This window comes from Ornithorhynchus anatinus, chromosome 11, assembly GCF_004115215.2.
Source record: "Ornithorhynchus anatinus isolate Pmale09 chromosome 11, mOrnAna1.pri.v4, whole genome shotgun sequence".
Lineage (NCBI taxonomy): Eukaryota > Metazoa > Chordata > Mammalia > Monotremata > Ornithorhynchidae > Ornithorhynchus > Ornithorhynchus anatinus.
The window spans coordinates 61,331,091-61,356,462 of NC_041738.1; the positions used below are offsets into that span (position 1 = coordinate 61,331,091).

At 54.1% G+C, this 25,372-nt stretch overlaps 1 protein-coding gene and 1 long non-coding RNA gene across 5 annotated transcripts in view; one reads left to right on the plus strand and one right to left on the minus strand.

Moving 5' to 3' along the window:
* The window catches only part of MYO1D (myosin ID), a 260,352-nt gene that overhangs the window by 164,001 nt on the left and 70,979 nt on the right, over positions 1-25,372 (plus strand). For all 4 annotated transcript variants that reach the window (XM_029074920.2, XM_039913409.1, XM_029074921.2 and 1 more), the window contains 2 exons: positions 5,563-5,676; positions 15,586-15,740. In XM_029074920.2, coding sequence (XP_028930753.1) covers positions 5,563-5,676; positions 15,586-15,740 — 269 coding nt within the window. The remainder of the gene's footprint in view (positions 1-5,562; positions 5,677-15,585; positions 15,741-25,372) is intronic.
* LOC114815038 lies at positions 9,391-20,882 on the minus strand. Its single transcript, XR_005660510.1, has 2 exons — positions 20,659-20,882; positions 9,391-9,594 (listed from the first exon to the last, which is right to left on the minus strand). It is a non-coding gene; the product is annotated as an uncharacterized LOC114815038 (long non-coding RNA).

The window sequence follows — 25,372 nt, forward strand, 5'->3', positions numbered from 1 at the left end:
TGGCAGAGCTGGGATTCGAACTCATGACCTCTGACTCCCAGGCCCGTGCTCTTTCCACGGAGCCATGCTGAGGATCTGGGGATGGGCAGCCAGAATTTTGACAAATCCAAATGGCCAAAGAGAATGGCCCCAGTTTTTCTGCCCTCATTCTTCTCGTGCTCTCTTGCGCGTTTGTTCCCCAACCCTCTCTTCCTCAAGCGCCTAGGCGGTGCGGAAGCGCTGAGGTGAGGATTTGGGAAAGAGCGGCCTGAATTTACAAATCCAAAACTTTCAAATGGCCAAGAGAATGGCCCCTATTGTTTTGCCTTCATTCTTCCCATGAATGATTAGTTCATTCCTTCCTTGGGATGCAGCATGGCTCCGTGGAACGAGCACAGGTTTGGGAGTCAGAGGTCATGGGTTCGAATCCCAGTCGCGCCGCTTGTCAGCTGTGACTTTGGACGAGTCACTTCTCCGTGCCTCAGTTATCTCATCTGTAAAGCGGGGATTAAAACTGTGAGCCCCGTGTGGGACAACCTAATTACCCTGTATCTAGCCCAGCGCTTAGAACAGTGCTTTGCACATAGTAAGTAAGTGCTTCACAAGTGCCATCGTTATTATTCATTCGGTCGTAATTATTGAACGCTCACTGTGTGCAGAGCACTGTCCTAAGCGCTTGGAAAGTGCAACTGGGCAACAGATAGAGGCAATCCCTGCCCAACGACGGGCTCACAGTCTCTCCGTCGGTAAATCAGCGGTATCTATTGAGTACTTACTGTGTGCAGAACATTGTACTAAGTTCTCGGGAGCATCCAATGCAATGAAGAACAGGTAGCTGGCCTACCTGAGAGAGCGACTTCCGCATAGAGAAGCGGCGTGGGTCAGCGGAAAGAGCCCGGGCTTGGGAGTCAGAGGTCATGGGTTCGAATCCCGGCTCTGCCACTTGTCAGCTGTGTGACTGTGGGCGAGTCACTTCACTTCTCTGGGCCTCAGTTACCTCATCTGGAAGACGGGGATTAACTGGGAGCCTCACGTGGGACGACCCGATTCCCCTGTGCCTACCCCAGAACGGTGCTCTGCACATAGTAAGCGCTTAACAAATACCAACATTGTTATTCTTATCTAATAATAATAAAGGAGATGATTATGGTACTGGGTGAGCGCTTACTATGTGCCGGGCACTGTTTCAAGCTGGGGGAGATGCAAGTAAATCAGGTCGGACGCAGTCCCCGTCCCACGTGGGGCTCCCCCTCTTAATTCCCATTTTACAGATGAGGTATCCGAGGCCCAGAGACGTTAGGTGACTTGCCAGAAATCCCACAGCAGACACGTGGCAGAGCCGGGATTAGAACCCAGGTCCTTCTCGTTCCCCGGCCACACTGTACCTCCCAGATTTACCGCATCTGCTCAGCGGGTTTAGCCCACCGCAGATAGATCTTTTTCACGGTATTTGTTAAGCGCTTACCAGGTACCAGGCACTGTACTAAGCACTGGGGTGGATACAAGCTAATCAGGTTGGACACAGTCCCCGTCCCACGTGGGGCTCACAGTCTTAGATTGGCAGCCAACAGGCAGGTAATGAACCTCTTCATTATACGTTCCGCCACCTCTGATGTACCGCGTTCTCCCAAGCACTTAGAACAGTGTACTGCACACGGTAAGCGCTCAGTAAATGCCACCGGTGATGACGATCCAGGTCCAGGGGATTTTCTGGTACGGTATTTAAGCGCTTACTCTGTGCCAGACACCGTACTGAGCCCAGGGAGGGACAAGAGCCCAACGGTCCGTTTCCGACGGGAGCCTCGCGGTCCTCAACCCCATTTTACGGATGAGGGAACCGAGGCCCGGAGAAGTGAAGCGACTCGCCCGAGGTCACACAGCGGACAAGCGGCAGAGATGGGATTAGAACCCGTGACCTCCTGATTCCCAGGCCCGGGCTCTATCCACTCCGTCGTGTTGCTTCTCTTGCGTCCTCCAGAGAAGCCTTCCCAGGACGAGCCCTCGTTCCCTCTGCCCCCTTTCCCTTCTGCGTCGCTCTTGCACTTGGATTCCCCCTTTTTTTACCCTTCCTTCACCCTTCCCTAGGTCCCTCAGCACTAATATCCAGATCTGTCATCGATTTATTAATATTAATATCCGTCTCCCCCTCTAGACTCTAAAGTCCTTGTGGGCAGGGAAATATGCCTGTTAAAATGTTAGATTGTCATCCTCCGAGCTCTTAATAGCGTGCTGTGCACAGAGTGAGCACTCCGTAAATACAACCGATTGACTGGGGGATCTCCCTTTGGGGGATAATAATAATTATTATTGTTCTAATAATAATTGCGGCGTGCTTACTCCTAGGCCAAACACTGAACATAAGTGCTAGGGTAGATACCGGATCATCGGGTCCCGCACGGGGCTCACAGAGAAAGTAGGAAAGAGAAAGGGTATCGAATCCTCATTCTGCAGATGAGGCTCAGAGAAGTTAAATGACTTGCCCAGGGTCACACAGCGAGTAAGTGGCGGAGACGGGATTATAAGCCAGAATCCTCCGCCTCCCGGGCCTGGGCTCCTTCCGCTAAGTCCGCGCCGTTTCCCAGCCCGGATCGGTGATATTTCATGGAATTCCACAGGATCTGTAATTGGCTTCCCAAATCCGAATCGGGAACTCTTAATTCGCTCCAACCAGAGTGGAAACCGACCGGAGTGGCATCTGCCAAATGATCGACTTTCCGTCTCACTGACTCCGGGAATTGTTTTGTGCTTTCCCCGGGCTTGCAGAAATAACACAAATCCATCCTGTAAATCGAGGCCTCCGTTCTATAAGAAATGGAAAAGGCAGAAGTCATAAACTATCAGAGGCTACATGCTTGCCAAGTAATCTGGTCTGTAAGACAAGCAGCGTGGCTCAGTGGCAAGAGCCCGGGCTTGGGAGTCCGAGGCCATGGGTTCGAATCCCGGCCCTGCCGCTTGTCAGCTGTGTGACTGTGGGCGAGTCGCTTCACTTCTCCGTGCCTCAGTTCCCTCATCTGTAAAATGGGGATGAAGACTGGGAGCCTCACGTGGGACGACCCGACGTCCCTGTATCTCCCCCAGCGCTTAGAACGGTGCTCTGCACGTAGGAAGCACTTAACATATACCATCATTATTATTATTACTATTATTTGCATTTTCTAGATTACCACTGAAGTCGAAAATGTCACGAGTCAAGCAAATGACTCCCTGTTTCGCAATGCGCTTCGAGGAAAATTCCAAAACCCCCCCAAAATGACCTTTATCCTGAGTCCTCGGGACCGGGCTAGGTAGCAGATAAAGGAAGGCGTCACCCGGCTCCGTTCTGTCGGCCTGTTGCCGAATTGTACATTCCAATCGCTTAGAACAGTGCTCAGCCCACAGTAAGCGCTCAAAAATACGATAGAATGAATGAATGACTCTCCCAGCTGCTTCGTACAGTGCTCTGCACAGTAAGCCCTCAGTTAAAACCAGCGATTGGCTGATGGATTGATCTTGCTCTGTGGGATAATAATAATCCGAATCAATTGTGCCGTTTCTATTCGTTAAAAATATTCATTGTTTTACTCAATCGCATTTATTGAGCGCTTACCGTGTGCAGAGCACCGTACTAAGCGCTTGGGAAGTAGAGTTCGGCGACGAACAGAGGCGATCCCTGCCCACAGCCGGCTCCCGGTCTAGAAGGGGGGGAGAGAAAATACGACAGACTCCCGACCTGTGCGATTTTCAAAGGGAGATAACATCGGCACCGAGAGTTGGATGCTGTGACAGACGTGGAGCATTTTTTTAAAAATCTTTGACTCCCTGGCCCATGAGATTTGCCAAGAGAGATAACATCGGCACTTCGGAGCATTTTTGAAAAAACACTTCGCTTCTCGTACCCTTTCCCCCGTTTGCCGCGGGTGACTTTAACTGGAGGAACATGTAGCTTCATGAAGGGGAAAGAAGAAAAGAAGGGCAAGAGGCCCCTCGGAGGAGGGGAATTGAAGAAGTCGGGAAAGGGGAGACGATAATCGGAGGGGGTGAGGCAATGGAGGACGTCGGTAGAGTCCCGAAAGGTGACCAGGTCCTGACCTTCCCTGCCTCCAACTTCCTCCTTTTCCCAGGGCCGAAAAGGCATCCGTAGGCTACATTCGTTCGTTCGCTCACTCGTTCAATCCTGTTTATTGATCGCCTACAGAGCCCTGTACTAAGCGCTCGGGAAGGTCCACTAGAGAAATAAACGGGGACGTTCCCCGCCCACGGTGAGCTTAGGTAGGTAGCAATCGTTCAATCGACGGGACTCCGTGAGCGCTTCGAGTGTGCTCTCGGGAGAGGACGGTACGATAGGGTTGGTAGACGCAACTCCCGCGAGGTTGCGCGCCAGTGGAATATTCACTTCCTCCTCTCCCCAACCTCCCGCCGTCCTACCCTGCCCCTCAATTCAGGCCCGGGCCCCCTCTTTCCTCGCCCTTCCCCGCTGCATTCACCCCCAAAATGAGTCCAGGTGTGGAGCCGATCGGTCAATTAACGGTATTTATCGGGCGCCTATTGTGTGCAGAACCCCGTACTGAGCATTTGGGAGAGTACGATAAGCCCGCTGCGGGCAGGGAACGTTCCTGCCAACACCGTTATATTCTGCTCTCACAAACGCGTAGTACGGTGTATTTCGCAGGGTGAGCCGCTCGGTAAATACCATCGATGGATTGATTGAGTTCTACAGTACGACAGAGTGGGTAGAAACGTTCCCCGCCCACCATGAACTTACAGCTTCGAGGGGCAGATGGATATTAATATAAATAATTTCATATATAATTTATAGATAGGATAATAATCACCTCTCGGGGTCACACCTGGAGGGTTTCCAGTCCTCTACCAGTCCCGACTACGGGAGGGAGAGTCAAGCGGAGGCCTGTCCAGTCCTTTCCCAGCTTGGGCAGTGGCTAGGGAGGGGGAGGCCGTCTGCTCCGGGTCAAAACTCACCCGTACTGAGCAGCAGCGGCCCGGGAGAGAGTCGAGGGCGGAGATTCAAGCTTACCGCGCGGAAGGAGGCGACGGTTACCGAGAAAACTCCGGATCCGCTACCGGGGCGATCGCAGATGGAGGTGGGGCCTTCTGGGAGAGATGCGCCCTCGGCGTCGCTATGGGTCGGACACGACTCGACGGCGTAAGACGACAACATAATGATAAGAATGATAATAACGGTATTTGTTAAGCGCTCACTATGCGCCAGGCACCGTACTAAACTCCGGGGCGGATACCAGCCAACTGGGTTGGACACGGGGCTCACCGGCTTAACCCCCATTTTCCAGATGAGGGAACCGAGGCCCAGAGAAGCGAAGCGACTCGCCCCAGGCCACGCCGCAGACACGGGGCGGAGCCGGGTTCAGAACCCACGACCCTCTGACTCTCAGGGCCGGCCTCTAGCCGCCTCACCGCGTACGTACGTCAGCGCTTTGGGGCAGAGAGCGGGGCGAATATCAGACGCCCGAGGGTCACAGATCCACGTGCGGGGACGGCGCGGAAGAAGCCGACGACGGTATCCCACTTTGCCCATCTCCGAGGGGTCGGGGCCGGAACGGTAACGGAATCCCTCCCGTTGTGTTCTAGGTCAACCGATTCGGCAAAGTGGAAGACAGAGCCATTTTTGTGACCGACCGTCATCTTTATAAGATGGACCCCACGAAACAGTACAGAGTGATGAAGACCATCCCCCTCTACAACGTAAGTACCGGGGCGGGGACTGCCAGGCGCCTCCCCACTCCTGCTCTCCCCGAACGATCGATCGAACGAACGCGTGAACGGATGGCTGAGTGATAATAATGTTGGTATCTGTTAAGCGCTTACTATGTGCAGAGCACCGTTCTGAGCGCTGGGGTAGACACCGGGTGATCAGGTCGTCCCACGTGGGGCTCACAGTTTTAATCCCCATTTTACAGATGAGGGAACTGAGGCACAGAGAAGTGAAGTGACTCGCCCACAGTCACACAGCTGACGAGTGGCGGAACCGGGATTCGAACCCGTGACCCCTGACTCCCAAGCCTGTGCTCTTTCCACTGAGCCACGCTGCCTCTCTGAGTAACGACGATGGGGTGTGTTAAGCGCTTGCTCTCTGTCAAGCACTGCTCTAAACGCTGCGTGGATACGAGCTCATCGGGTCGGCCACAGTCCCCGTCCCTCCTGGGGCTCACGGTCCTCGATCCCCATTTTCCAGACGGAGTAACTGAGGCCCAGAGAAGGGAAGCGACTTGTCCGTGGTCCCAGAGCAGACGAGTGGCGGAGCGGGGATCAGAACTCGGGTCCTTCTGACTCCCAGACCCGTGCTCTGTCCACGAGGCCACCCCGGTTCTCCGCGTGCTTGGCACGTAGTAAGCGCTGCATAAATGCTTGTTATTATCGCTCCCAGCCACCCGCTCGGTTAGTCAGTCGTATTTATTGAGCACATACTGGGTGCTGGGCACTGTACTGAGCGCTTGGGCTGGAGAGAGGGCTGTAGTTTGTATATCCGTCAATCAGTTAACCAGTGGGCAAGTCACTTCGCTTCTCTGTGCCTCAGTTCCCTCATCTGTAAAATGGGGATTAAAACCGTGAGCCCCACGTGGGACGACCCGATCACCCTGTATCTCCCCCAGCGCTTAGCACGGTGCTCTGCACATAGTAAGCGCTTAACAAATACCAACATTATTATTATGATTATTATTAGGCCAGGCACTTCATCTGCCAGTCTCGTCCCCCCACTCTACTTCCTGAAATCGGGACTCGGTACCCGAACGTCAATCAGTCGATCGGTTGAGCCTTTGCCGGGTGCAGAGCGCTGCTTGGGTGACTACACTATAGCCGAGTTGGTGGACGCGTTCCCGGCCCACAACGAGCTTACGGTCTAGCGGGCGAGGACAGACGTTAATGTGAATTAAGGAATCGCGGGGAGTAGGTGGGTGTTGTGGGGCCGAGGGAGGGGTGGACGAAGAGCGTGGCTCAGTGGAAAAGAGCCCGGGCTTCGGAGTCAGAGGTCATGAGTCCGACTCCCGGCTCTGCCCCTTGTCAGCTGTGTGACTGTGGGCGAGTCGCTTCACTTCTCAGTGCCTCAGGTCCCTCGTCTGTAAAATGGGGATTGACTCACGTGGGACAACCCGATTACCCCGTATCTCCCCCCAGCGCTTAGAACAGGGCTCTGCCCGTAGTAAGCGCTTAACAGATACCAACGTTATTATTATCATTATCATTATTAAAGAGAGAAGCAGCATGGCTCAGCGGAAAGAGCCCGGGCTGGGGAGTCAGAGGTCATAGGTTCAAAATCCCGGCTCCGCCGCTTGTCAGCTGACTTTGGGCAAGTCACTTCACTTCCCTGCGCCTCAGTTACCTCAACTGTAAAATGGGCTTTAAGACAGGGAGCCCCACGTGGGACAAGCCGATCGCCTTGTATCCTCCCAGCGCTTAGAATGCCATCATCGTTATTATTATTAAAGGGTGCAGACCCGAGGGCCAGGGCGACCCAGAAGGGGAAGATTCGGGCTACCCTCTTACGCCCTTTAAATCCGGCCTGCGGAACGGGCTGTGGCACCGCCTGGCCCCCGACGGCCTGAGGGGGTTTCGACCTCCCGTCGGGTCGAGGAGCCGGAAGGGCGTCGTCGCAAGGGTCGGCCTCCTGCCGAGGTAGCCGGTGGCCGGCGTCCAGCACGGGAGAGTCTCCCTCCGCACCTCCAGCTGAGGCTGTTGGCGGTTAAGGCCCAGGCAGATCAAGTCTTCCCGGAGGCCTAACAGACTCTCTCTTGTTGCAGAATAAGTCCGTTTCCCCTAGGGTCCTCGGCCGCGGAGAACAACTGTTTAGTGTCTAAGCCTCTTGCGAGCCCTTCAGAGACTTGAAAGCAGTCATTCAGTCACCTCTCAGCCTCCTCTTCCCCGGGCTGAACAACTCCGATGGATCCCTTCCGTCCTCCCTCAGCCGCCCCGCCTCCCGCGCCCCTCGACGACGTCCCTTCCCCTCCCTTTTCTGAGCCGGTGCTCCGGGTCCGGGGTCCCCGCTCGCCTTTTCCCGAGGTCCCGACCGGTTCGGCCGAAGGGAAGGGAAGGAGCAGCGTGGCGCCGTGGATAGAGCGGGGGCCTGGGAGTCAGAAGGAAAGCAGCGTGGCTCAGTGGAAAGAGCCTGGGCTTCGGAGTCAGAGGGCGTGGGTTCGAACCCCGGCTCTGCCTCTTGTCGGCTGTGTGACCGTGGGCGAGTCACGTCACTTCGCCGGGCCTCAGTTCCCTCATCTGTGAAATGGGGATTAAGACCGTGAGCCTCACGTGGGACAGTCCGATTCCCCTGTATCTACCCCAGCGCTTAGAACAGTGCTCTGCACGTAGGAAGCGCTTAACAAATACCAACGTTATTAGGGACCTGGGTTCTGATCCCAGTTCCGCCCGCTCCCGTCTACCCTGGGAACTTGGGCAGAGGATTTAGGGCAGGGGAGATGAGGATTTATCCATTGATTCATTCGATCATATTTCTTGAGCGCTTACCGGGGGCAGAGCGCTGTACTAGAGAAGCAGTGTGGCTTAGCGGAAAGAGCACGGGCCTGGGAGTCAGAGGGTGCGGGTTCCGGTGCTGGCCCCATCACGTATCGGCTCACAGCTGACGAGTGGCCGAGCCGGGATTCGAACCCATGACGTCTGACCCCTAGGCCCGGGCTCTTTCCACTGAGCCACGCTGCTTTCCTATCCAACGACGGGCTCACGGTCTAGAAGCGGGGAGACAGACAGCGAAACTAAACGAGTAGACGGGCGGATCAGTAGCAGCGCTCGGGGTGGATGGACGCAGTCCCTGTCCCACGTGGGGCTCCCAGGCTTAACCCCCACTCTACAGATGAGGGAGAATGAAGCAGAGAGAGAAGTGAAGAGACTCGATCGAGATCACGCAGCCCTCAGGTGGAGGAGACGAGATTAGAACCCAGGTCCTTCGTGCTCCAGCCAGTGGGCCTCGCCGCTCCTCCCTTCACATCAAGACAGTCCAGTTGTCTTCCCGTGCCGGGAGTGTCCCACCTCTCCCCCGATCAGACCGTGCGCCCGTCAGAGGGCAGGGGCCGTCTCCATCTGTTACCGATTTGTCCGTTCCAAGCGCTTAGTCCAGTGCTCTGCACCTAGTAAGCGCTCAAGAAATACTATTGAATGAATGAACTTCTCCGGGCCAGGGATTTCAAGGAGATAAAAATCAGGCTGTCTAATAGCGTGGCTCGGTGGAAGGAGGCCGGGCTTGGCCGTCAGAGATCATGGGTTCGAATCCCCGCTCTGCCACTCGTCGGCTGTGTGACTGTGGGCGAGGCACTTCACTTCTCTGGGCCTCAGTGACCTCATCTGGAAAATGGGGATGAAGACCGTGAGCCCCACGTGGGACAACCTGAAGACCCTGTATCTCCCCCAGCGCTTAGAACGGTGCTCTGCACGTAGTAAGCGCTTAACAAATACCGACATCGTTATTATTATCAATACTCTCCAGCTCTCCCTTTTAGCCGCCTGTTACTAAGCAGGTGGGCTCCCGTGCTGGATTAGAGCTCCGATTGCCGTCCTCTGGGAGTTTCGGAGAGGGCTCGGGGGTCCGAATTCGAAGGTCTGGCGAAGCCCGGAGGCTGAAGGCTCTTTGCGGATACGGTGAATGCTTTCTACTAGCTGAAAGCCAAGAAGAAAGATGAACAATTAATAGCATGTTGTTGCTTGTGTGGGCCTCTCAGAGTTTGAATCCCCTCGGGGAAATCCTCGAGAATGAACCAGAGGGACGCACCCCAGTACTGAGAAGTGCGGCTCAAATAATAGCCCGCGGCCCCGCCCGTTCCGTAGAGGCCTCGGCCCCGCCGAGCCCGGGCGAGGTGGAATCGATCGATCGTATTTATGGAGCGCTCACCGCGTGCGGAAAACTGAACTAAAGACCCGTACGATACAACGGTGTTGGTAGCCACGTCCCCTGCCCACAGCGAGCTTACCGTCCAGAGGGGGAGACCAACATGAATAGAAACGAATAAGTGACGGATGCGGATTTCAAGTTCCGCGGGGCTGAGAGAGGGGTGCGGGGAAGGGAGAGGATCGCCAGTGTTAGGGTTCGTTGGCGCCAACGTGAATTCTCTCGCGCGCCTTCTGGTCCGACGGGACTGTTCAAATTAAATCCCAGCTCCCGACCCGGACTCGGCTCCCTCGCGCTCTCCTTTGGCCCGTAATTCTGATTTTTCTTTAAAGACGGTGTTTGGGAAGCACCTGCTACGTGCCAGGCACTGTACTAAGCACCGGGGTGGACACGGGCTAATCGGATTGGACGCGGTCCGTGACCCACACGGGGCTGGAGGTCACGATTCCCATTTTCCAGATGAGGGAACCGAGGCAGAGAGACGCGAAGCGACTCTCCCCAGGTCCCAACGTCAGGCGAGTGGCGGAGCCGGGATTAAAACCCAGTTCCCCTCTCTCCCAAGCCCGGGCTCGATCCGCTAGGCCACGCTGCTTCTCTAAGTGTTTCACCTTCCCTTGAAGGGATGTGAAAAGTCTGCTCGTTAGCATTCGAGATGTGCGCGTCTTCTCAAATTCTGATCTAGGTGGCAAGTCTAGGAGTCCTTTTTATATCAGTAGGCACTGGATGGTTGAGGAAGGAGCCAATTAATTACACAAATACTCCTTTCTGTTCCGCGAAGGCAGGGGACGAGAGAGAGACGGACAGACGGACGGACAGTTATCCGGTCCGATAGGAATGTTCCGTGGCGGTAAATGGACGGCAATTACCCCGGCTGTGGCGCTTTATTACTCCATTTGGCGCGTCTCGCTCGAAAGATACGTTTGCGCCCGGGAGATGGATCGTCCTCGTCGTGTGTACGGGGGTGAAGCCTGCTGAAATTTATCTGCCTGCCAGCGATTCTCGCCATCCCCCTTTCTAAAGCGCCCTATCCACATGGCCGGATCCCAAGGGATGGGGTTTCCATGGTAATCTCGACGGAGACAGTCGGTCGATGTCTGGTACCGCCTCGTCTCGTATGTGCTCGGGAGAGAGCATCGTTTAGCTCGCTGGCTCTCACCCTCCCCTCAGCCTTTAAACTCTATTTATTACTCATCTAAAATGGGAAGTATATAATCCCTTAATGTCAGACCGATTACCCCACGGCAGGCCCGGGAAGCTGTATCCTTTTGAATATCTTCTGTAAGCGGGCGCCGAGATTTTGCCCGGCGTAACGGAACCGTTTACGAAAATAACCAACCTTCCGGAACGCTATTCTGGGGCCAATCGTGATGGGTTCGGTGGAGGGAAAGTGACGGGAACAAAGCCAGGGAAATTTAGAGGGGCCCGGGTGGCGGAGGCTGGAGGGAGAGGGGGCGGGGGGCTTCCAGGATCTTTTTTCCCGTTCATTTCGTGGGGAGCGGGGGGAACCCACTCCCTTTGGACCCCTTCCTCCTGAGGTTATTTTTCAAAGCAGCCATTTTGTGATTCTCGGGTGAAATGAGCGACGGGCTTTCGAAAGGCTCGTGGGGAAGCTGTCCCGGGCACTTGGCCTTTTCCTGGCCCCCGCTTCGTAGGTGGGGAAGAAAAAAAAAATGTTGGTATTTGTTAAGCGCTCGCTATGTGCCGAGCACTGTTCTAAGCGCCGGGGGAGTTACAGGGTGATCGGCTTGTCCCACGAGGGGCTCACGGTTTTAGTCCCCGTTTTACAGATGAGGTAACTGAGGCACAGAGAAGTGAAGTGACTCGCCCACGGTCACACGGCTGACAAGTGGCAGAGCCGGGATTCGAACCCATGAACTCTGACTCCCAAGCCCGGGCTCTTCCCACTGAGCCACGCTGCTTCTCAAGAAGAAGAGAAGCAGCATGGTCTAGTGGAGAGAATCCGGGCCTGGGAATCAGAAGGTCAGGGGTTCTAGTTCTAGGGACTAGTAAGCACTTAACAAATACTATTATTATTATCATTATTATTATTATTATTATTATTAAGCCCTCTCATTTGGCCAGACCACAAACGGCCAGTGGCAGAGAAAGGCAGAGGGTCTTCTCCTCCATGGGACGTTGGAGCAGTGAAGCGGTGTGGCTCAGTGGAAAGAGCCCGGGCTTGGGAGTCAGAGGTCATGGATTCTAATCCCGACTCTGTCACTTGTCAGCTGGGTGACCGTGGGCAAGTCACTTAACTTCTTGTGCCTCAGTGACCTCATCTGTCAAATGGGGATAAAGACTGTGAGCCTCACGTAGGACATCCTGATGACCCTGTATCTACCCCAAGCTCAGAACAGTGCTCTGCACATAGTAAGCGCTTAACAAATACCAACGTTCCCGCCCTCAGACCAAGAGGCTTTTCCGGGAGTTTCGGTTACGCTCAGTTCTGGGGCCGGTTGTCATGGTGAGCAATTACAACCGATTGGTGAGAAGCAGCGTGGCTCAGTGGAAGGAGGTCATGGGTTCTAATCCCGGCTCCACCGCTTGCCTGCTGTGTGACTTTGGGCCAGTCACTTCACTTCGCTGGGCCTCGGTGACCTCATCTGGAAAATGGGGATTGAGACTGTGAGCCCCACGTGGGATGGGGACTGTGTCCAACCCGAGCTGCTTGGATCCACCCCAGCGCTCAGTACAGTGCCTGGCACATAGTTAAGCGCTTAAAAAATGCCGTTCATTAATTCCAGGCTCAGCACAGAAGTTTATTTCGAATCAAAACAACCCCAGAGGTATATGTTATTTGAAGAGACTTCGCAACGCCCATTTTAGACAGCGCTCGAGCGTTGGTTTCTACCGTACTGCTGGCTAAACGGCATTCACGAGAAGATTACCTGTTTTTTGTTGGTTTTATCTGTTAAATACTTACTAAGTGCCAGGCACTCTGCTAAGCACTGGGGTAGATACAAGCCAATCAGATTGGATACGGTCCCTGTCCCACATGGGGCTCACCGTCTTAATCCCCATTAATAATGATGGCATTCGTTAAGCGCTCACTATGTGCCGAGCACTGTTCTGAGCGCCGGGGGGATGCAGCGTGATCAAGGTGGTCCCACGTGGGGCTCACAGTCTACAGACGACCCCATTGTACAGATGGGGGTCACTGAGGCCCGGAGAAGTGGAACGACTGGACCCAAGGTCACCCCGCAGACTGGTGGCGGAGCCGGGATTAGAGCCCCGGGCCTTCCGTCTCCCAGCCCCGTCTCTAGCCACTAGATCACGCTGCTTCTCGTCCGTTCTGGACGCCGCTGGCCTCCTACAGCAGCTTAGCTAATTAGCGATTTTTAAAATAGGCTTTTATAGAATTCAGTGACTAACTCGGCTTCGTCGTTTCCCCCCCACGCCGGTTGCGCACCGAAAACCAAGATAGCATCAATCGGCGAAGTCTTGCCGTGTGCCTCGAGTGATACTGAAGCATATGCACATTAATTCTGAAGGGTGTCGGGTGCCCCAGGAGAGAATACCACTTCCACCCTGTGAATCTGGGTGATTATGACTCGCAGATTTATCTTTATAAGTTGTTTTTTTTTTCGCAAGCAGTCACGGGACTGACCCGTCAAGAATACCGTACTGTATTTGAGGTCAGTGACGTGGCGGAGGCTTAGAGAATGATCTGACTCATATAAAACAATGTGACGCCCCGGATCTTTTTTCTTCCCTGAACTTTTTGGTGTGCGAGGTAGTCACGGTGCTTATTAAGTGCAGAGCACTGAACTGAACGCTGGAAAAAAGTACAGAATGATGTAGACACTGGGAAGACCAGAGACCACTGTAGCTTCTAGAAGGGATGCGTCTTCCCCGTCCCCCGCTCGCGAAGCCCACGAGAGCTCCCGCTTGGGCGAAATCACGGTCTGAGGCCACAGACTTCGCTCACGTGGCCACCGACCCTTTTTTTTATGGTATCTGTCGGGCATTTACTATGTGCCAGGCACCGGGGCCGACACGAGCCAATTAGGTCGGACGGAGTCCGTGTCCCACGTGGGGCTCACGGTCTCAATCCCCATTTTCCAGATGAGGTAACTGAGACACAGAGGAAGTGAAGTGACTTGCCCGAGGCCACGCAGCGGACAAGTGGTGGAGCCGGGATTAGAACCCAGCTCCTCTAACTCCCAGGCCCGTGCTCTCTCCACTGGGCCGCACTGCTTCGTATCTGAAAGACCATCACTTTCCCCACCTTCACAGCCTTATTAAATTCACATCGCCTCCGGGAGGCCTTCCCCGATTAAGCCCTCATTTCCTCTTCTCCCTCTCCCTTCTGCGTCGCCCCTCCTCTTGGATTTACCCGCTTTAATTCACCCCTCCCTCGGCCCCACGACACTTACGTCCATATCTGTAAGTTATCTGTAATGTCTGCTTTCCGTCCTGCCCCGTAAACCCGCTGTGGGCGGGGAACGTGCCTCCCGTCTCCGTTGTTCCGTACTCTTCCGATCGCTTAGTGGAGAGCTTGGCGCACAGCAAGCGCTCAGTAAGTACGATGGATTGATTAAGCACTTGCCATACGCAGAGCACTGCGCTAAGCTCTGGAAGAGAGTATAACTAGGTTTGTAGGGGGGATGCCTGGAGACCCACACATCAGGAGCGACGAAACAGTAAAGCGGCATGAAGGACAAGGAAAAATATATGTGCTCGGGTAATCTCAAGCTCTCAGTGCGGGGCTCGGCATGCGGAAACGTTCTGGGCACGTCAGCCCCCTCCTCAAAAATCTCCAGCGTTTGCCTATCAACTTTTATATCAAGCAGAAACTCCTCACTCTTGGCTTCCAAGCCGTCCGTCCCCTCGCCCCCTCCTGTCTCACCTCCCTTCTCTCCTTCCCCATCGCAGCCCGCACGCTCCGCTCCTCTGCCGTCGCTCGCCTCCTCCCCGGGTTTCGTTCTCACCCGTCCCGCCGTCGACCCCGGCCCAGGTCCCACCTCCGGCCCGGAAGGCCCTCCCTCCTCAAATCCGCCAAACGATCCCACTTCCCCCCTTCAAAGCCCCACAGAAGGCTCGCCTCCTCCAAGAGGCCTTCCCGGACTAAGCCCCCCCTTTCCTCAGTTCCCCTCCTCTCCGCGTCACCCCACCCCGCTCCCTCTGCTCTACCCCTCCACCCTATAGCACTTGTGTACATATGTACATATCTATAATTCTATTTATTTATATTAATATTATATATTTAAATTTCTAATTAATATAAATTCCTAGTATTTATTTGTATTCATATTAATTCTATTTATATTATATTCATTAATTAATTAATCGAGAAGCAGCGTGGCTCAGTGGAAAGAGCACGGGCTCTGGAGTCAGAGGTCACGGGTTCGGCCACCTGTCAGCTGTGTGACTCTGGGCAGGTCACTTCACTTCTCGGTGCCTCAGTGACCTCATCTGTAAAATGGGGATTAAAACCGTGAGCCCCACGTGGGGCCACCTGATTCCCCTGTGTCTACCCCAGCGCTTAGAACGGTGCTCGGCACATAGCAAGCGCTGAACAAATACCAACATTATTATTAATGCCCGTCTACTTGTTTCGATGTCCGTCTCCCTCCTCCTAGAATGTAAGCCCGGCGCGGGCGGGGATTGTCTCTCTTTATTGCTGAATTGTACTTTCCAAGCGCGTAGTACAGTGCTCCGCACACGGTAAGCGCTCAATAAATACGATGGAACGAATGAATGGATGGATGGAAGGAAGGCTCAGTAAATACGATCGATCGATTGCCGGTTTCTCTTTGCAGTTGACTGGATTGAGTGTCTCCAATGGGAAGGACCAACTTGTCATCTTCCACACCAAAGACAAAAAGGACCTGATTGTGTGCCTTTTCAGCAGACAACCAACGCATGAGAGTCGGATAGGAGAACTCGTCGGCGTCCTGGTGAATCATTTCAAGAGGTAAGATTCGACCCGGACCTCCTGAGGCAAATCGAACCCTCTTCCCCCTTCTGCCTCCCGGTGAGCCTGGTCTTCCGCTGGTTTTAATTGGTAAAATGGTTTCCCGCCGTCTGGGTGACTGGTTTCGGGGTAAGAAAGTTTCTCACAAAATAAGATCCAGGTCCCGCCCGCCGTCCCTGCAGACGGCGCTCCCGTGAATCGGCGGGGAATTTGGTCCCGAAGGCAGACGGCCGTCGCCTATAGTTTGTGTCTCAGAGTGTGTCCGTTCTGTTGTTGTGTCATACTCTCCCGAGGTCCGGGTCGCGGCGTTTGGTCTGAGTCGTTGTATTCGCCGGTGCGAAGTTGAGGGTTGGGGCTGATTTTCGGTACTTGGCATAGAAGAAAACCCCGGGAAGCCGTCTGGCCTAGTGGAGAGAGCACGGGCCCGAGCGTCAGAGGACCAACGTGTCCTCTAGGTGACCTTGGGCAAGTATTTTACTCAATAATAATAATAATAATAATAATAATGGCATTTAAGTGCTATGTGCCAGGCACTGTTCTAAGCGCTGGGGTAGATACGAGGTCATCAAGTTGGACACAGTCCCTGTCATTCATTCATTCATTCATTCATTCAATAGTATTGATTGAGCGCTTACGATGTGCAGAGCACTGGACTGAGCGCTTGGAATGAACAAGTCGGCAACAGATAGAGACGGTCCCTGCCGTTTGACGGGCTTACGGTCCCACCTGGAGCTCCCAGTCTTCATCCCCATTTTACAGACGAGGGAACTGAGGCTCAGAGAGGTGAAGCGACTCGATCGCACAGCAGACGAGTGGCGGAGCTGGAATGGAACCCGTGACCATCTGGCTCTCAAGCCCGAGCTCTATCCACTACGCCACGCTGCTTCCTCTGAGCCTCGGTTTCCTCAGCTGCAAAATGGGGATTCGGTACCCGTTGTCCTTCCTATTTAGACCGTGAGCCCCATGTGGGGCGGGGACTGGGTCGGCCTGATCTAACCCCACGCTCAGAACAGTGCTTGACACATAATAAGCGCTTAATAATGTTGGTATTTGTTAAGCGCTTACTAGGTGCAGGGCACCGTTCTAAGCGCTGGGGGAGATTCAGGGTCATCAGGTCGTCCCACGTGAGGCTCACAGTCCTCATCCCCATTTTACAGATGAGGGAACTGAGGCACAGAGAAGTGAAGGGACTCGCCCACAGTCACACAGCTGACAAGGGGCAGAGCCGGCATTCGAACCCGTGACCTCGGACTCCCAAGCCCGGGTTCTTTCCACTGAGCCACGCTGCTTCTCTAAGCATTTAAAAGGAGAAACAAAAAAGAGTTCCTCCTACTTCGTTTGGACCTGCAGAGGTTTCCACCAGCTGAACTTTCTCTGTTACCGTCCTCCACTTCCTACATACTAAAAGCGAGAGCAGGAAAATACTGCGTACAGTCAAACCGAGAAACTCAAATTTCCTTAAAACCTCCCCACCTCCCTCCCCCAAAAATAGTGATGGAAAGTGACGAGTGAGTCTGGGGACATTTTGGAAACCCACCTCCAGAACGTCCTGGTCGACCAGGTTTTTTTGTTCTGTCTTGTTTTCGTTTTTTGTCTTTTTTTGTTAAAAGCGCTTACTATATGCCAGGCCCTATAATTCTATTTATTTATTTCGATGCTTTCGATGCCCGCCTACTTGTCTTGTTGTCTGTCTCCCCCCTTCTAGACTATGAGCCCACTGATGGGTAGGGTTTGTCTCTATCTGTTGCCGAATTATACTTTCCAAGCGCTTAGTACGGCGCTCTGCACCCGGTAAGCGCTCAATAAATACGATCGAATGAATGAATGAACTATACTAAACACCGGGGGAGATCCAAGCTAATCAGGTTGGGCACAGTCCGTGTCCCGCATTGGGGCTCGCGGTCTTAATCCTCATTTGACAGATGAGGGAAACCGAGGCCCAGAGAAGTGAGGTGACTTGCCCGAGGTCACACAGCAGACCAGGGGCAGAGCTGGGATGGGAACCCAGGTCCTCCGACTTCCCAGGCCCGGGGTCTATCCAGCCGACCACGTTGCTTCTCTTGCTGGTGACGGGCGGCCGACCCCAAGAACCTGCACGGATAGAATAATAATTTGGTGTTTGTTAAGCGCTTACTGGGTGCCGAGCACTGTTCTAAGCGCTGGGGGGAGACAAGGCGATCAGGTTGTCCCACGTGGGGCTCACAGTCTTCATCTCCATTTTCCGGATGAGGTAACTGAGGCACAGAGAAGCGAAGCGAGTTGCCCACAGTCACACAGCTGCCAAGCGGCAGAGCCGGGATTAGAACCCACGACCTCTGACTCCCAAGCCCGGGCTCTTTCCACCGAGCCACGCTGTTTCTTGGATAGAAGCGGGGAGAGGTGGGGGACGCAGGAGGAACGCAGGTCTCAGTTGAGAAGCAGCGTGGCTCAGTGGAAAGAGGCCGGGCTTGGGAGTCAGAGATCGTGGGTTCGAGTCCCGGCTCTGCCGCTTGTCAGCTGTGTGACCGTGGGCACGTCGCTTCACTTCTCTGTGCCTCAGTTCCCTCATCCGTAAAATGGAGATGAAGACTGTGAGCCTCACGCGGGACAACCCGATGACCCTGGATCTCCCCCAGCGCTTAGAACAGTGCTCTGCACATAGTAAGCGCTTAACAAATACCAACATTCTCATTAACCTCCGGGCAGGGGTTAAGAAGAATCAATCCTTTGTCATTATGCTACTGGGTCACGAGCCTCTGCGTATCATCAGAAATGACTCTGAGGACGTTCGCTCATCATCGGGAAATCTGTCAGCGTTCCGGGCCGGGCGTTTATCTTTGTTCGGGGAACCTGTCAGGATGAGGTTGAAGCAGGGGAATTTGGGGAAGGGAAGTTAGAAACTGAAAACGGCGACAAGTGACAGCCAGAACTGTCGATGCCATTCGCCGATTCCATTTCCATCTGTACCCGGGAATAAAATTCCTTCAGCCCCTGGTGCTCACGAAGGGTCCAGCGAGGAGAAATCTGGGACTCGAAAGAAACCGCGCAGTAGGGAGAAGGAGCGGAAGAAGCACGGGCGCGGGAGTCAGGAGGACCGGAGTATGTACTGAGCGCTTCCTGGAGGCAGAGCACCGTACAGAGCTGGGAATTCGATGCGGTTCCTGCCCTTTTATCGGACTCACGGTTTCAAAAGTGCTCTATTCTGCTCGATCGTATTTATCGAATGCTTACTGTGTGCCCAGCTCTGTACTGAGCACTTGGGAGAGCACGGTATAACGGATTCCCTGCCCCCGGGGCGCTTACGGTCTAGAGGGGAAGCGGACCTGAACAGAAAGAAAGAGATGACAGATACGGACATAAGTGTTTGGGGCCGGGAGAGGGGATGAAGGGATGGTCTCTATCTGTTGCCGAATTGGACTTTGCAAGCGCTTAGTACAGTGCTCTTCATATAGCCAGCGCTCAATAAGTACGATGGAATGAATGAGTGAATGAAAGATGGAAGATTTAAAGGGGAGGCGGGCGTCCCGAAAAGGGTCAGAGGCAGGAGAGATGAGAGTGATGGAGACTGAGAAGGGTCTTTTAATAATAATAATAATATCGGTATTTGTTAAGCGCTTACTATGTGCAGAGCACTGCTCTAAGCGCTGGGGTAGACACAGGGCTATCAGCTTGTCCCACATGGGGCTCCCAGTTTTATTCCCCATTCTACAGATGAGGTAACGGAGGCACAGAGAAGGGAAGTGACTTGCCCGCAGTCACACAGCTGACAAGTGGGGCGTGGGGAGCGTAGACTGCGGGGGGGGGCCAGTGAAGAAGGCCGATGACTACGGAGACGGGGCTGACGGCGGTCTTTGAAGCCGCTGATCAGGGGCTTTGCAGAAGGGGAAGCGGGTTGTGGCCTAGGAGGTGGAGCCCGTGCTTGGGATTCAGAAGGACCTGGGTTCTGATCCCAGCTCCGCCACTTCATCTCTCTGTGCCTCAGCTACCCCCTCCGGCAAATCGGGATTAAGACCGCGAGCCCCATGTGGGACGGGGACTGCGTATCATCTCACTAGTTTGCCTCAGCATTGAGTACAGTTAGAGAAGCAGCGTGGCTCAGTGGAAAGAGCCCGGGCTTGGGAGTCAGAGGTCATGGGTTCGAATGCCGGCTCTGCCACTCGCCACTGTGGGCGAGTCACTTCACGTCTCTGTGCCTCCGTGACCTCATCTGTCAAATGGGGATGAAGACTGTGAGCCTCATGTGGGACAACCCGATGACGCCTGTATCTCCCCCAGCGCTTAGAATAGTGCTCTGCACAGAGTAAGCGCTCAACAAATACCATTATTATCATTATTATTATTATTATTATTACGGCGCCCGGCGCAGAGTAAACAGTGGGGGGTTGGGAGGTCTTTGGAGGTTTGGGGGCTGCCGAATCTCGGACAGAACGAGAGAGGAAGAGAAAACCGGGTGATCGTCTGCCCTCCCCGAGGGAGAACGCCCTCCCTCGTAGGCCCGCCCTTCCCACATCCCTCCCGACGGCATTCCGAGCAGGACGAGGGTCGGCGAATTGGATTCCGTCAACAATCCCCCCCCCCCCGGCTGAATCCCTTCCGTGTTCGCCGCGCTGAGCGGAGCGTGAAAACCTCGCACGATTTCTCCACCCGTCGCCCGCAAGGAACGTAACTCGTGGCCGGGACCCAGCGGATCTTGTGTACCTTTCTTGGTGAAACCCCCCCGCCCCGTGCCGGGAAGCCCTGGGGATGTGGACCGGCTCCAGAGAAAATCGTAACTGTGCCTCAGTTCTTCCGCACGCACACCCCCCTTCCTACCCGCCGCCTCTCCCCCTCCGTCCCTGCCAAAACTCCCCAGGGCTTCCCCCCGCCCGGCTCCGCCGCGCGCCGAAAACGTTCGAGAGAGGACTCAGGACCCACCGGCAGCCGGGGAATGAGTCATTACCTGCGCGTTGGACCGAAATGAACTTGGGGCACGAGGTCTGAGATCTTCTGGGGCCTCTGAAGAGAGTCGGGGATGATGGCATTTCTAGGAGACGGCAGGGGCCGCTTCGATTAGCTCACGCGTTTTCCGGCCAGATGGGTTTGGCCCGTCGTTAGGGTATCGGGGGGACATCGCTCTCTCCCCCCGCACCGCGGCTTGGCCGGGTGAGCTCGGCGCTGGCGATCTGAAAGGGCCAGAAACCCACGTCACCTCTAACCTGGAGTCATCCGGACTCCCGTAACCTTAGTGAACGCGTAGTGAGCTCTCAATAAATACGGCTGAATGAATGAACGCAGGAAGAGAACCTGCTTTCGATTCGACCGCTAATAATAGTGGTATTCCTTAAGCGCTTACTGTGTGCCAAGCGCTGCTCTGATCGAGAAGCAGCGGGGCGTGATGGATGGAGCCCGGGCCTGGGAGTCAGAAGGTCACGGGTGCTAATCCCGGCTCCGCCGCTGGTCCGCTCTGTGACCCCCCGGGCGGGTCACTTCACTTCCCTGCGCCTCAGTTACCTCATCTGTAAAATGGAGATTGAGCCCGCCGAGCCCCACGTCGGACGGGGACTGTGTCCAACCCCATTTGCTTGAATCTACCCCAGCGCTTAATACAGTGCTAGTGAGAGTTTAACAAATATCACGATTATCATTAGAGAAGCCCCCTCGACTGCGGGAGGTCCCCCTCCCACAGGCGAACGACAGCAAAAAAATAGGCATAGAAAACAACTCCCAACGGCGCGGGTTACAAATTCATTCGTTCATTCATTCAGTCGTATTTACCGAGCGCTTCCTGTGTGCAGAGCACTGTACTGAGCGCTTGGAAAAGTACAATAGGGCAGAAGAGAGAGACGATCCCTGCCCACAGGGAGCTCCCAGTCTGGAGGGAGTGGGAGACAGACATCAATACAGGCGAACAGACAGCAATAAGCAGCGTGGCTCAGTGGGAAGAGCCCGGGCTTGGGAGCCAGAGGTCATGGGTTCGAATCCCGGCTCTGCCACTTGGCAGCTGTGTGACTGTGGGCAGGTCACTTCACTTCTCTGGGCCTCAGTTCCCTCAGCTGTCAAATGGGGATTAAGACTGTGAGCCTCACTTGGGACAACCTGATGATCCTGTATCTACCCCAGCGCTTAGAAGAGTGCTCTGCACATAGTAAGCGCTTAACAAATACCAACGTTATTATTATCATAAAATTAGAGATCTGGACATAAGTGCTGGGGGGCGGGGAGAGGGGGAAGAGCAAAGGGAGCGAGTCAGGGTGACGCAGAAGAGAGTGAAGTCAGTGTTTTATCTGCAGATGGTAACCGCTTAACAAATAATTATTGTCGTTATTAATATTAATATTATTATTAATAAGAGCCCAGTTGTGTATAGGGCTGGTCCGGGGGCTAGGACGGTGCTACGTCAGGGGCTGGGTTTGATTGCGTTCTTCGCCCTCGTTCCCGACATTTCAGAGCACTTACTTCGGAGAAGGCACTGAACTTTCTTTTTTGCTCAGTATGGTATTTGTTAAGCACTTACTACATGCCGGGCACTGTACTAAACGCTGGGGTAGATACGAGCTAATCGGGTTGGACATAGTTCGAATCCCACACGGGGCTCACATTTTCCAGAAGAGGTAACCGAGGCGCAGAGAAGTGAAGCGACCCGCCCAACATCACGCAGCGGACGAGCGACGGAGCCGGGATTAGGACGCAGGGCCTTCCGACTCCCGGATCCTGGCTCTTTCCTCTAGGCCATGCTGCTTCTCTGGGCGCTGAGCTTTTATAAACAAAGGAGCAGGCCGGTTGCTGGAAAGCGAAGGCCTCCCCCTAAAGAGGAAAAAAAAAAGGAAACCATTATCTATCATCTAGAGAAATCTTCAAAATGTTATTTTCTTCTGCTGGTGATTTCCAACCCAGAATATCCCATTTCTTTCGCTTGGCATTCTTCACACAAGTGCGTCCTGTTGCTCCTAACCCCACATCAAAAATAGAAAGCGTTTATGTGCCGAACAAAGATGCCCATTCAGTTTAGGGGATATCCTTTTAAAAATAAACAAGGCATGTTTGGTTACCAGATAGCCCCTCCCGCTTCATTTCTCCATTTGTGAAAAAGCGAGAAACTGGCTAGGCACGCCGGCCGGAACCCCGTCCGTTTCCTCTTACCGTCCCGCCGGGAAAGAACTTCCGTGGACCCCGCGGGGGTTCCAACACAGTTACAACACAGTGTTTTGGCATGTCAGCTCTGTCTGATTTAAGGATGACTTTTCCTTTGTCCTGCTTTCTCCCGTTGAGGATTTCCTGCTTCTGTTTCTCAGCTCTTCCCGGCACCAATTCCTTGCCTTTTTTAAATAGTTTTACGATATCTGTTAAACGCTTTTCCTCTTCCCCCTTTTTCCTCAGCTCCTCCTCCCCTCCCCATCAACTCCCTCCCTCTGCTCTACCCCCTCCCCCGCCCCACGGCACTTGTGTATATATGGACGTATTTATTATTCTCTTGATTTTAGTCATGATGTGTATATATCTATAATTCTGTTTGTTTATACTGATGCCACCGATGCCCGTCTACTTGTTTTGCGTTGTTTTCTTGTCTGTCTCCCGGCTTCTAGACTGCGAGCCCGTCGTTGGCTAGGGATTGTCTCCGTTGCCGAATCGTAATGATGATAATAATGTCGGTATTTGTTAAGCGCTCACTGTGTGCCGAGCACCGTTCTGAGCGCTGGGGTAGACACGGGGGAATGGGGTCGTCCCACGTGGGGCTCACGGTCTTCATCCCCATTTTACAGATGAGGGAACTGAGGCACCGAGAAGTGAAGTGACTCGCCCACAGTCCCACAGCTGGCAAGTACTTTCCAAGGGCTTAGTACAGCGCTCCGCACACAGTGAACGCTCGATAAATACGACTGAATGAACGATTGAGTGATAGGGGAGGAGCGTGGCACAGTGGAAAGAGCCCGGGCTTGGGAGTCAGAGTTCATGGGTTCGAATCCCGGCTCCACCGCTTGCCAGCTGTGTGACTTTGGGCGAGTCACTTAACTTCTCTGTGCCTCAGTTCCCTCATCTGTAAAATGGGGATTCAAACTGTGAGCCCCACGTGGGACAACCTGATCACCTTGTATCCCCCAGCGCTTAGAACAGTGCTCTGCACGTGGTAAGCGCTTAACGAATACCACCATTTGAAACACTTACTATGTCCCAGGCACTGTACGAAGCACCGGGGTAGATGCAGGTTACTCAGGTTGGACCTAGTCCACGTCCCACATGGGGCTCATGGACCTGATCCCCATTTTACGGATGAGGTAACTGAGGCCCAGTGAAGTGACTTAGCTAATGCGAACCTTCTCACCGTGCCTGGACCTAGCTGATCTCGCTACCGACCCCTCAACCACGTCCCGCCTCTGGCCTGGAACGCCCTCCCTCCTCAAATCCCACAGACAGTGACTCTCCCCTCTTTCAAAGCCTTATTGAAAGCCCCTCTCCTCCAGGATGTCTTCCTAGACTAAGCCCCAGCCTTCCTCTTTTCCAGCTCCCTTCTGCGTCGCGGACTTGCTCCCTTCGTTCTTCCCCTCCGCCCGGCCCCACACCACTTGCGTCCATATCTGAAGAGAAGCAGCGTGGCTCAGTGGAAAGAGCACGGGCTGTGGAGTCAGAGGTCGTGGGTTCGAATCCCGGCTCGGCCACTTGTCAGCTGTGTGACTTTGGGCGAGTCGCTTCACTTCTCGGTGCCTCAGTCACCTCATCTGTATAATGGGGATTAAGACCGTGAGCCCCACGTGGGACGACCCGATTCCCCTGTGTCTACCCCAGCGCTTAGAACAGTGCTCGGCACACCGCGCTTCACAGATGCCAACATTATTATATCTGTCATTGATTTATTTCTATTAACGTCCGTCTCCCCCCCTCTAGACTGTAAGCTCGTTGTGGACAGGGAATGAGTCTCTCTGTCATTGCAGCGCACTCTGCCAAACGTTTAGTACAGTGCTCTGCACACAGTAAGTGCTCAATAAATACAATTGAATGCATGAATGAATAAATAAAGTCACCCAGCAAACAAGTGACGGGGCTGGAATTAGAACCCGGCTCCTTCTGCCTCCCAGAAGTGAAGTGACTTTCCCAAAGTCACCCAGCAGACAAGTGGGGGAGCCGGAATTAGAACCCAGGTCCTTCTCACTCCCGTTCCCAGGCCTGGGCTCTAGCCACTCGGCTTCTCCTGCTTGGGAGAGGATAATATAACAGAGTTGGTTGACACATTCCCTGCCCACGGGGAATTTATAATCTCGAGGACTCCTGCCCGCTCCCTAGGTGGTGGGAGATCGACACTAAACTAAATTACAGATGGGAGAACCTCCCCAACATCTCTATCCCAGCGCTCAGAACAGTGCTCGGCACAGAGTAAGCGCTTCACCAGTACCATAATTATTACAGAAAAACGCCTGATTTTCAGCCAGTAGTTTTCCCTCTCTTGGATCTGTGAAACAGAGGGACTTTTCTCGGCTGTCCCCCCGCACGCGCACCTTTCCCTTCCCAGGCGTCCAGGGACAGCGACCTTTTTCTCCTTTTCTTTTGAAAGGCGACAGGTCGCTTTGTCAAACTCAAAGCTCTTTTCCTGGCATTTCCTGGAGAGTGAACCGCGTTTGCCTCCCTTTCAACGCCTCTAAAGTTCTGGAAAAATTGCCCTGCCTGTAAATCACGCCGCACTG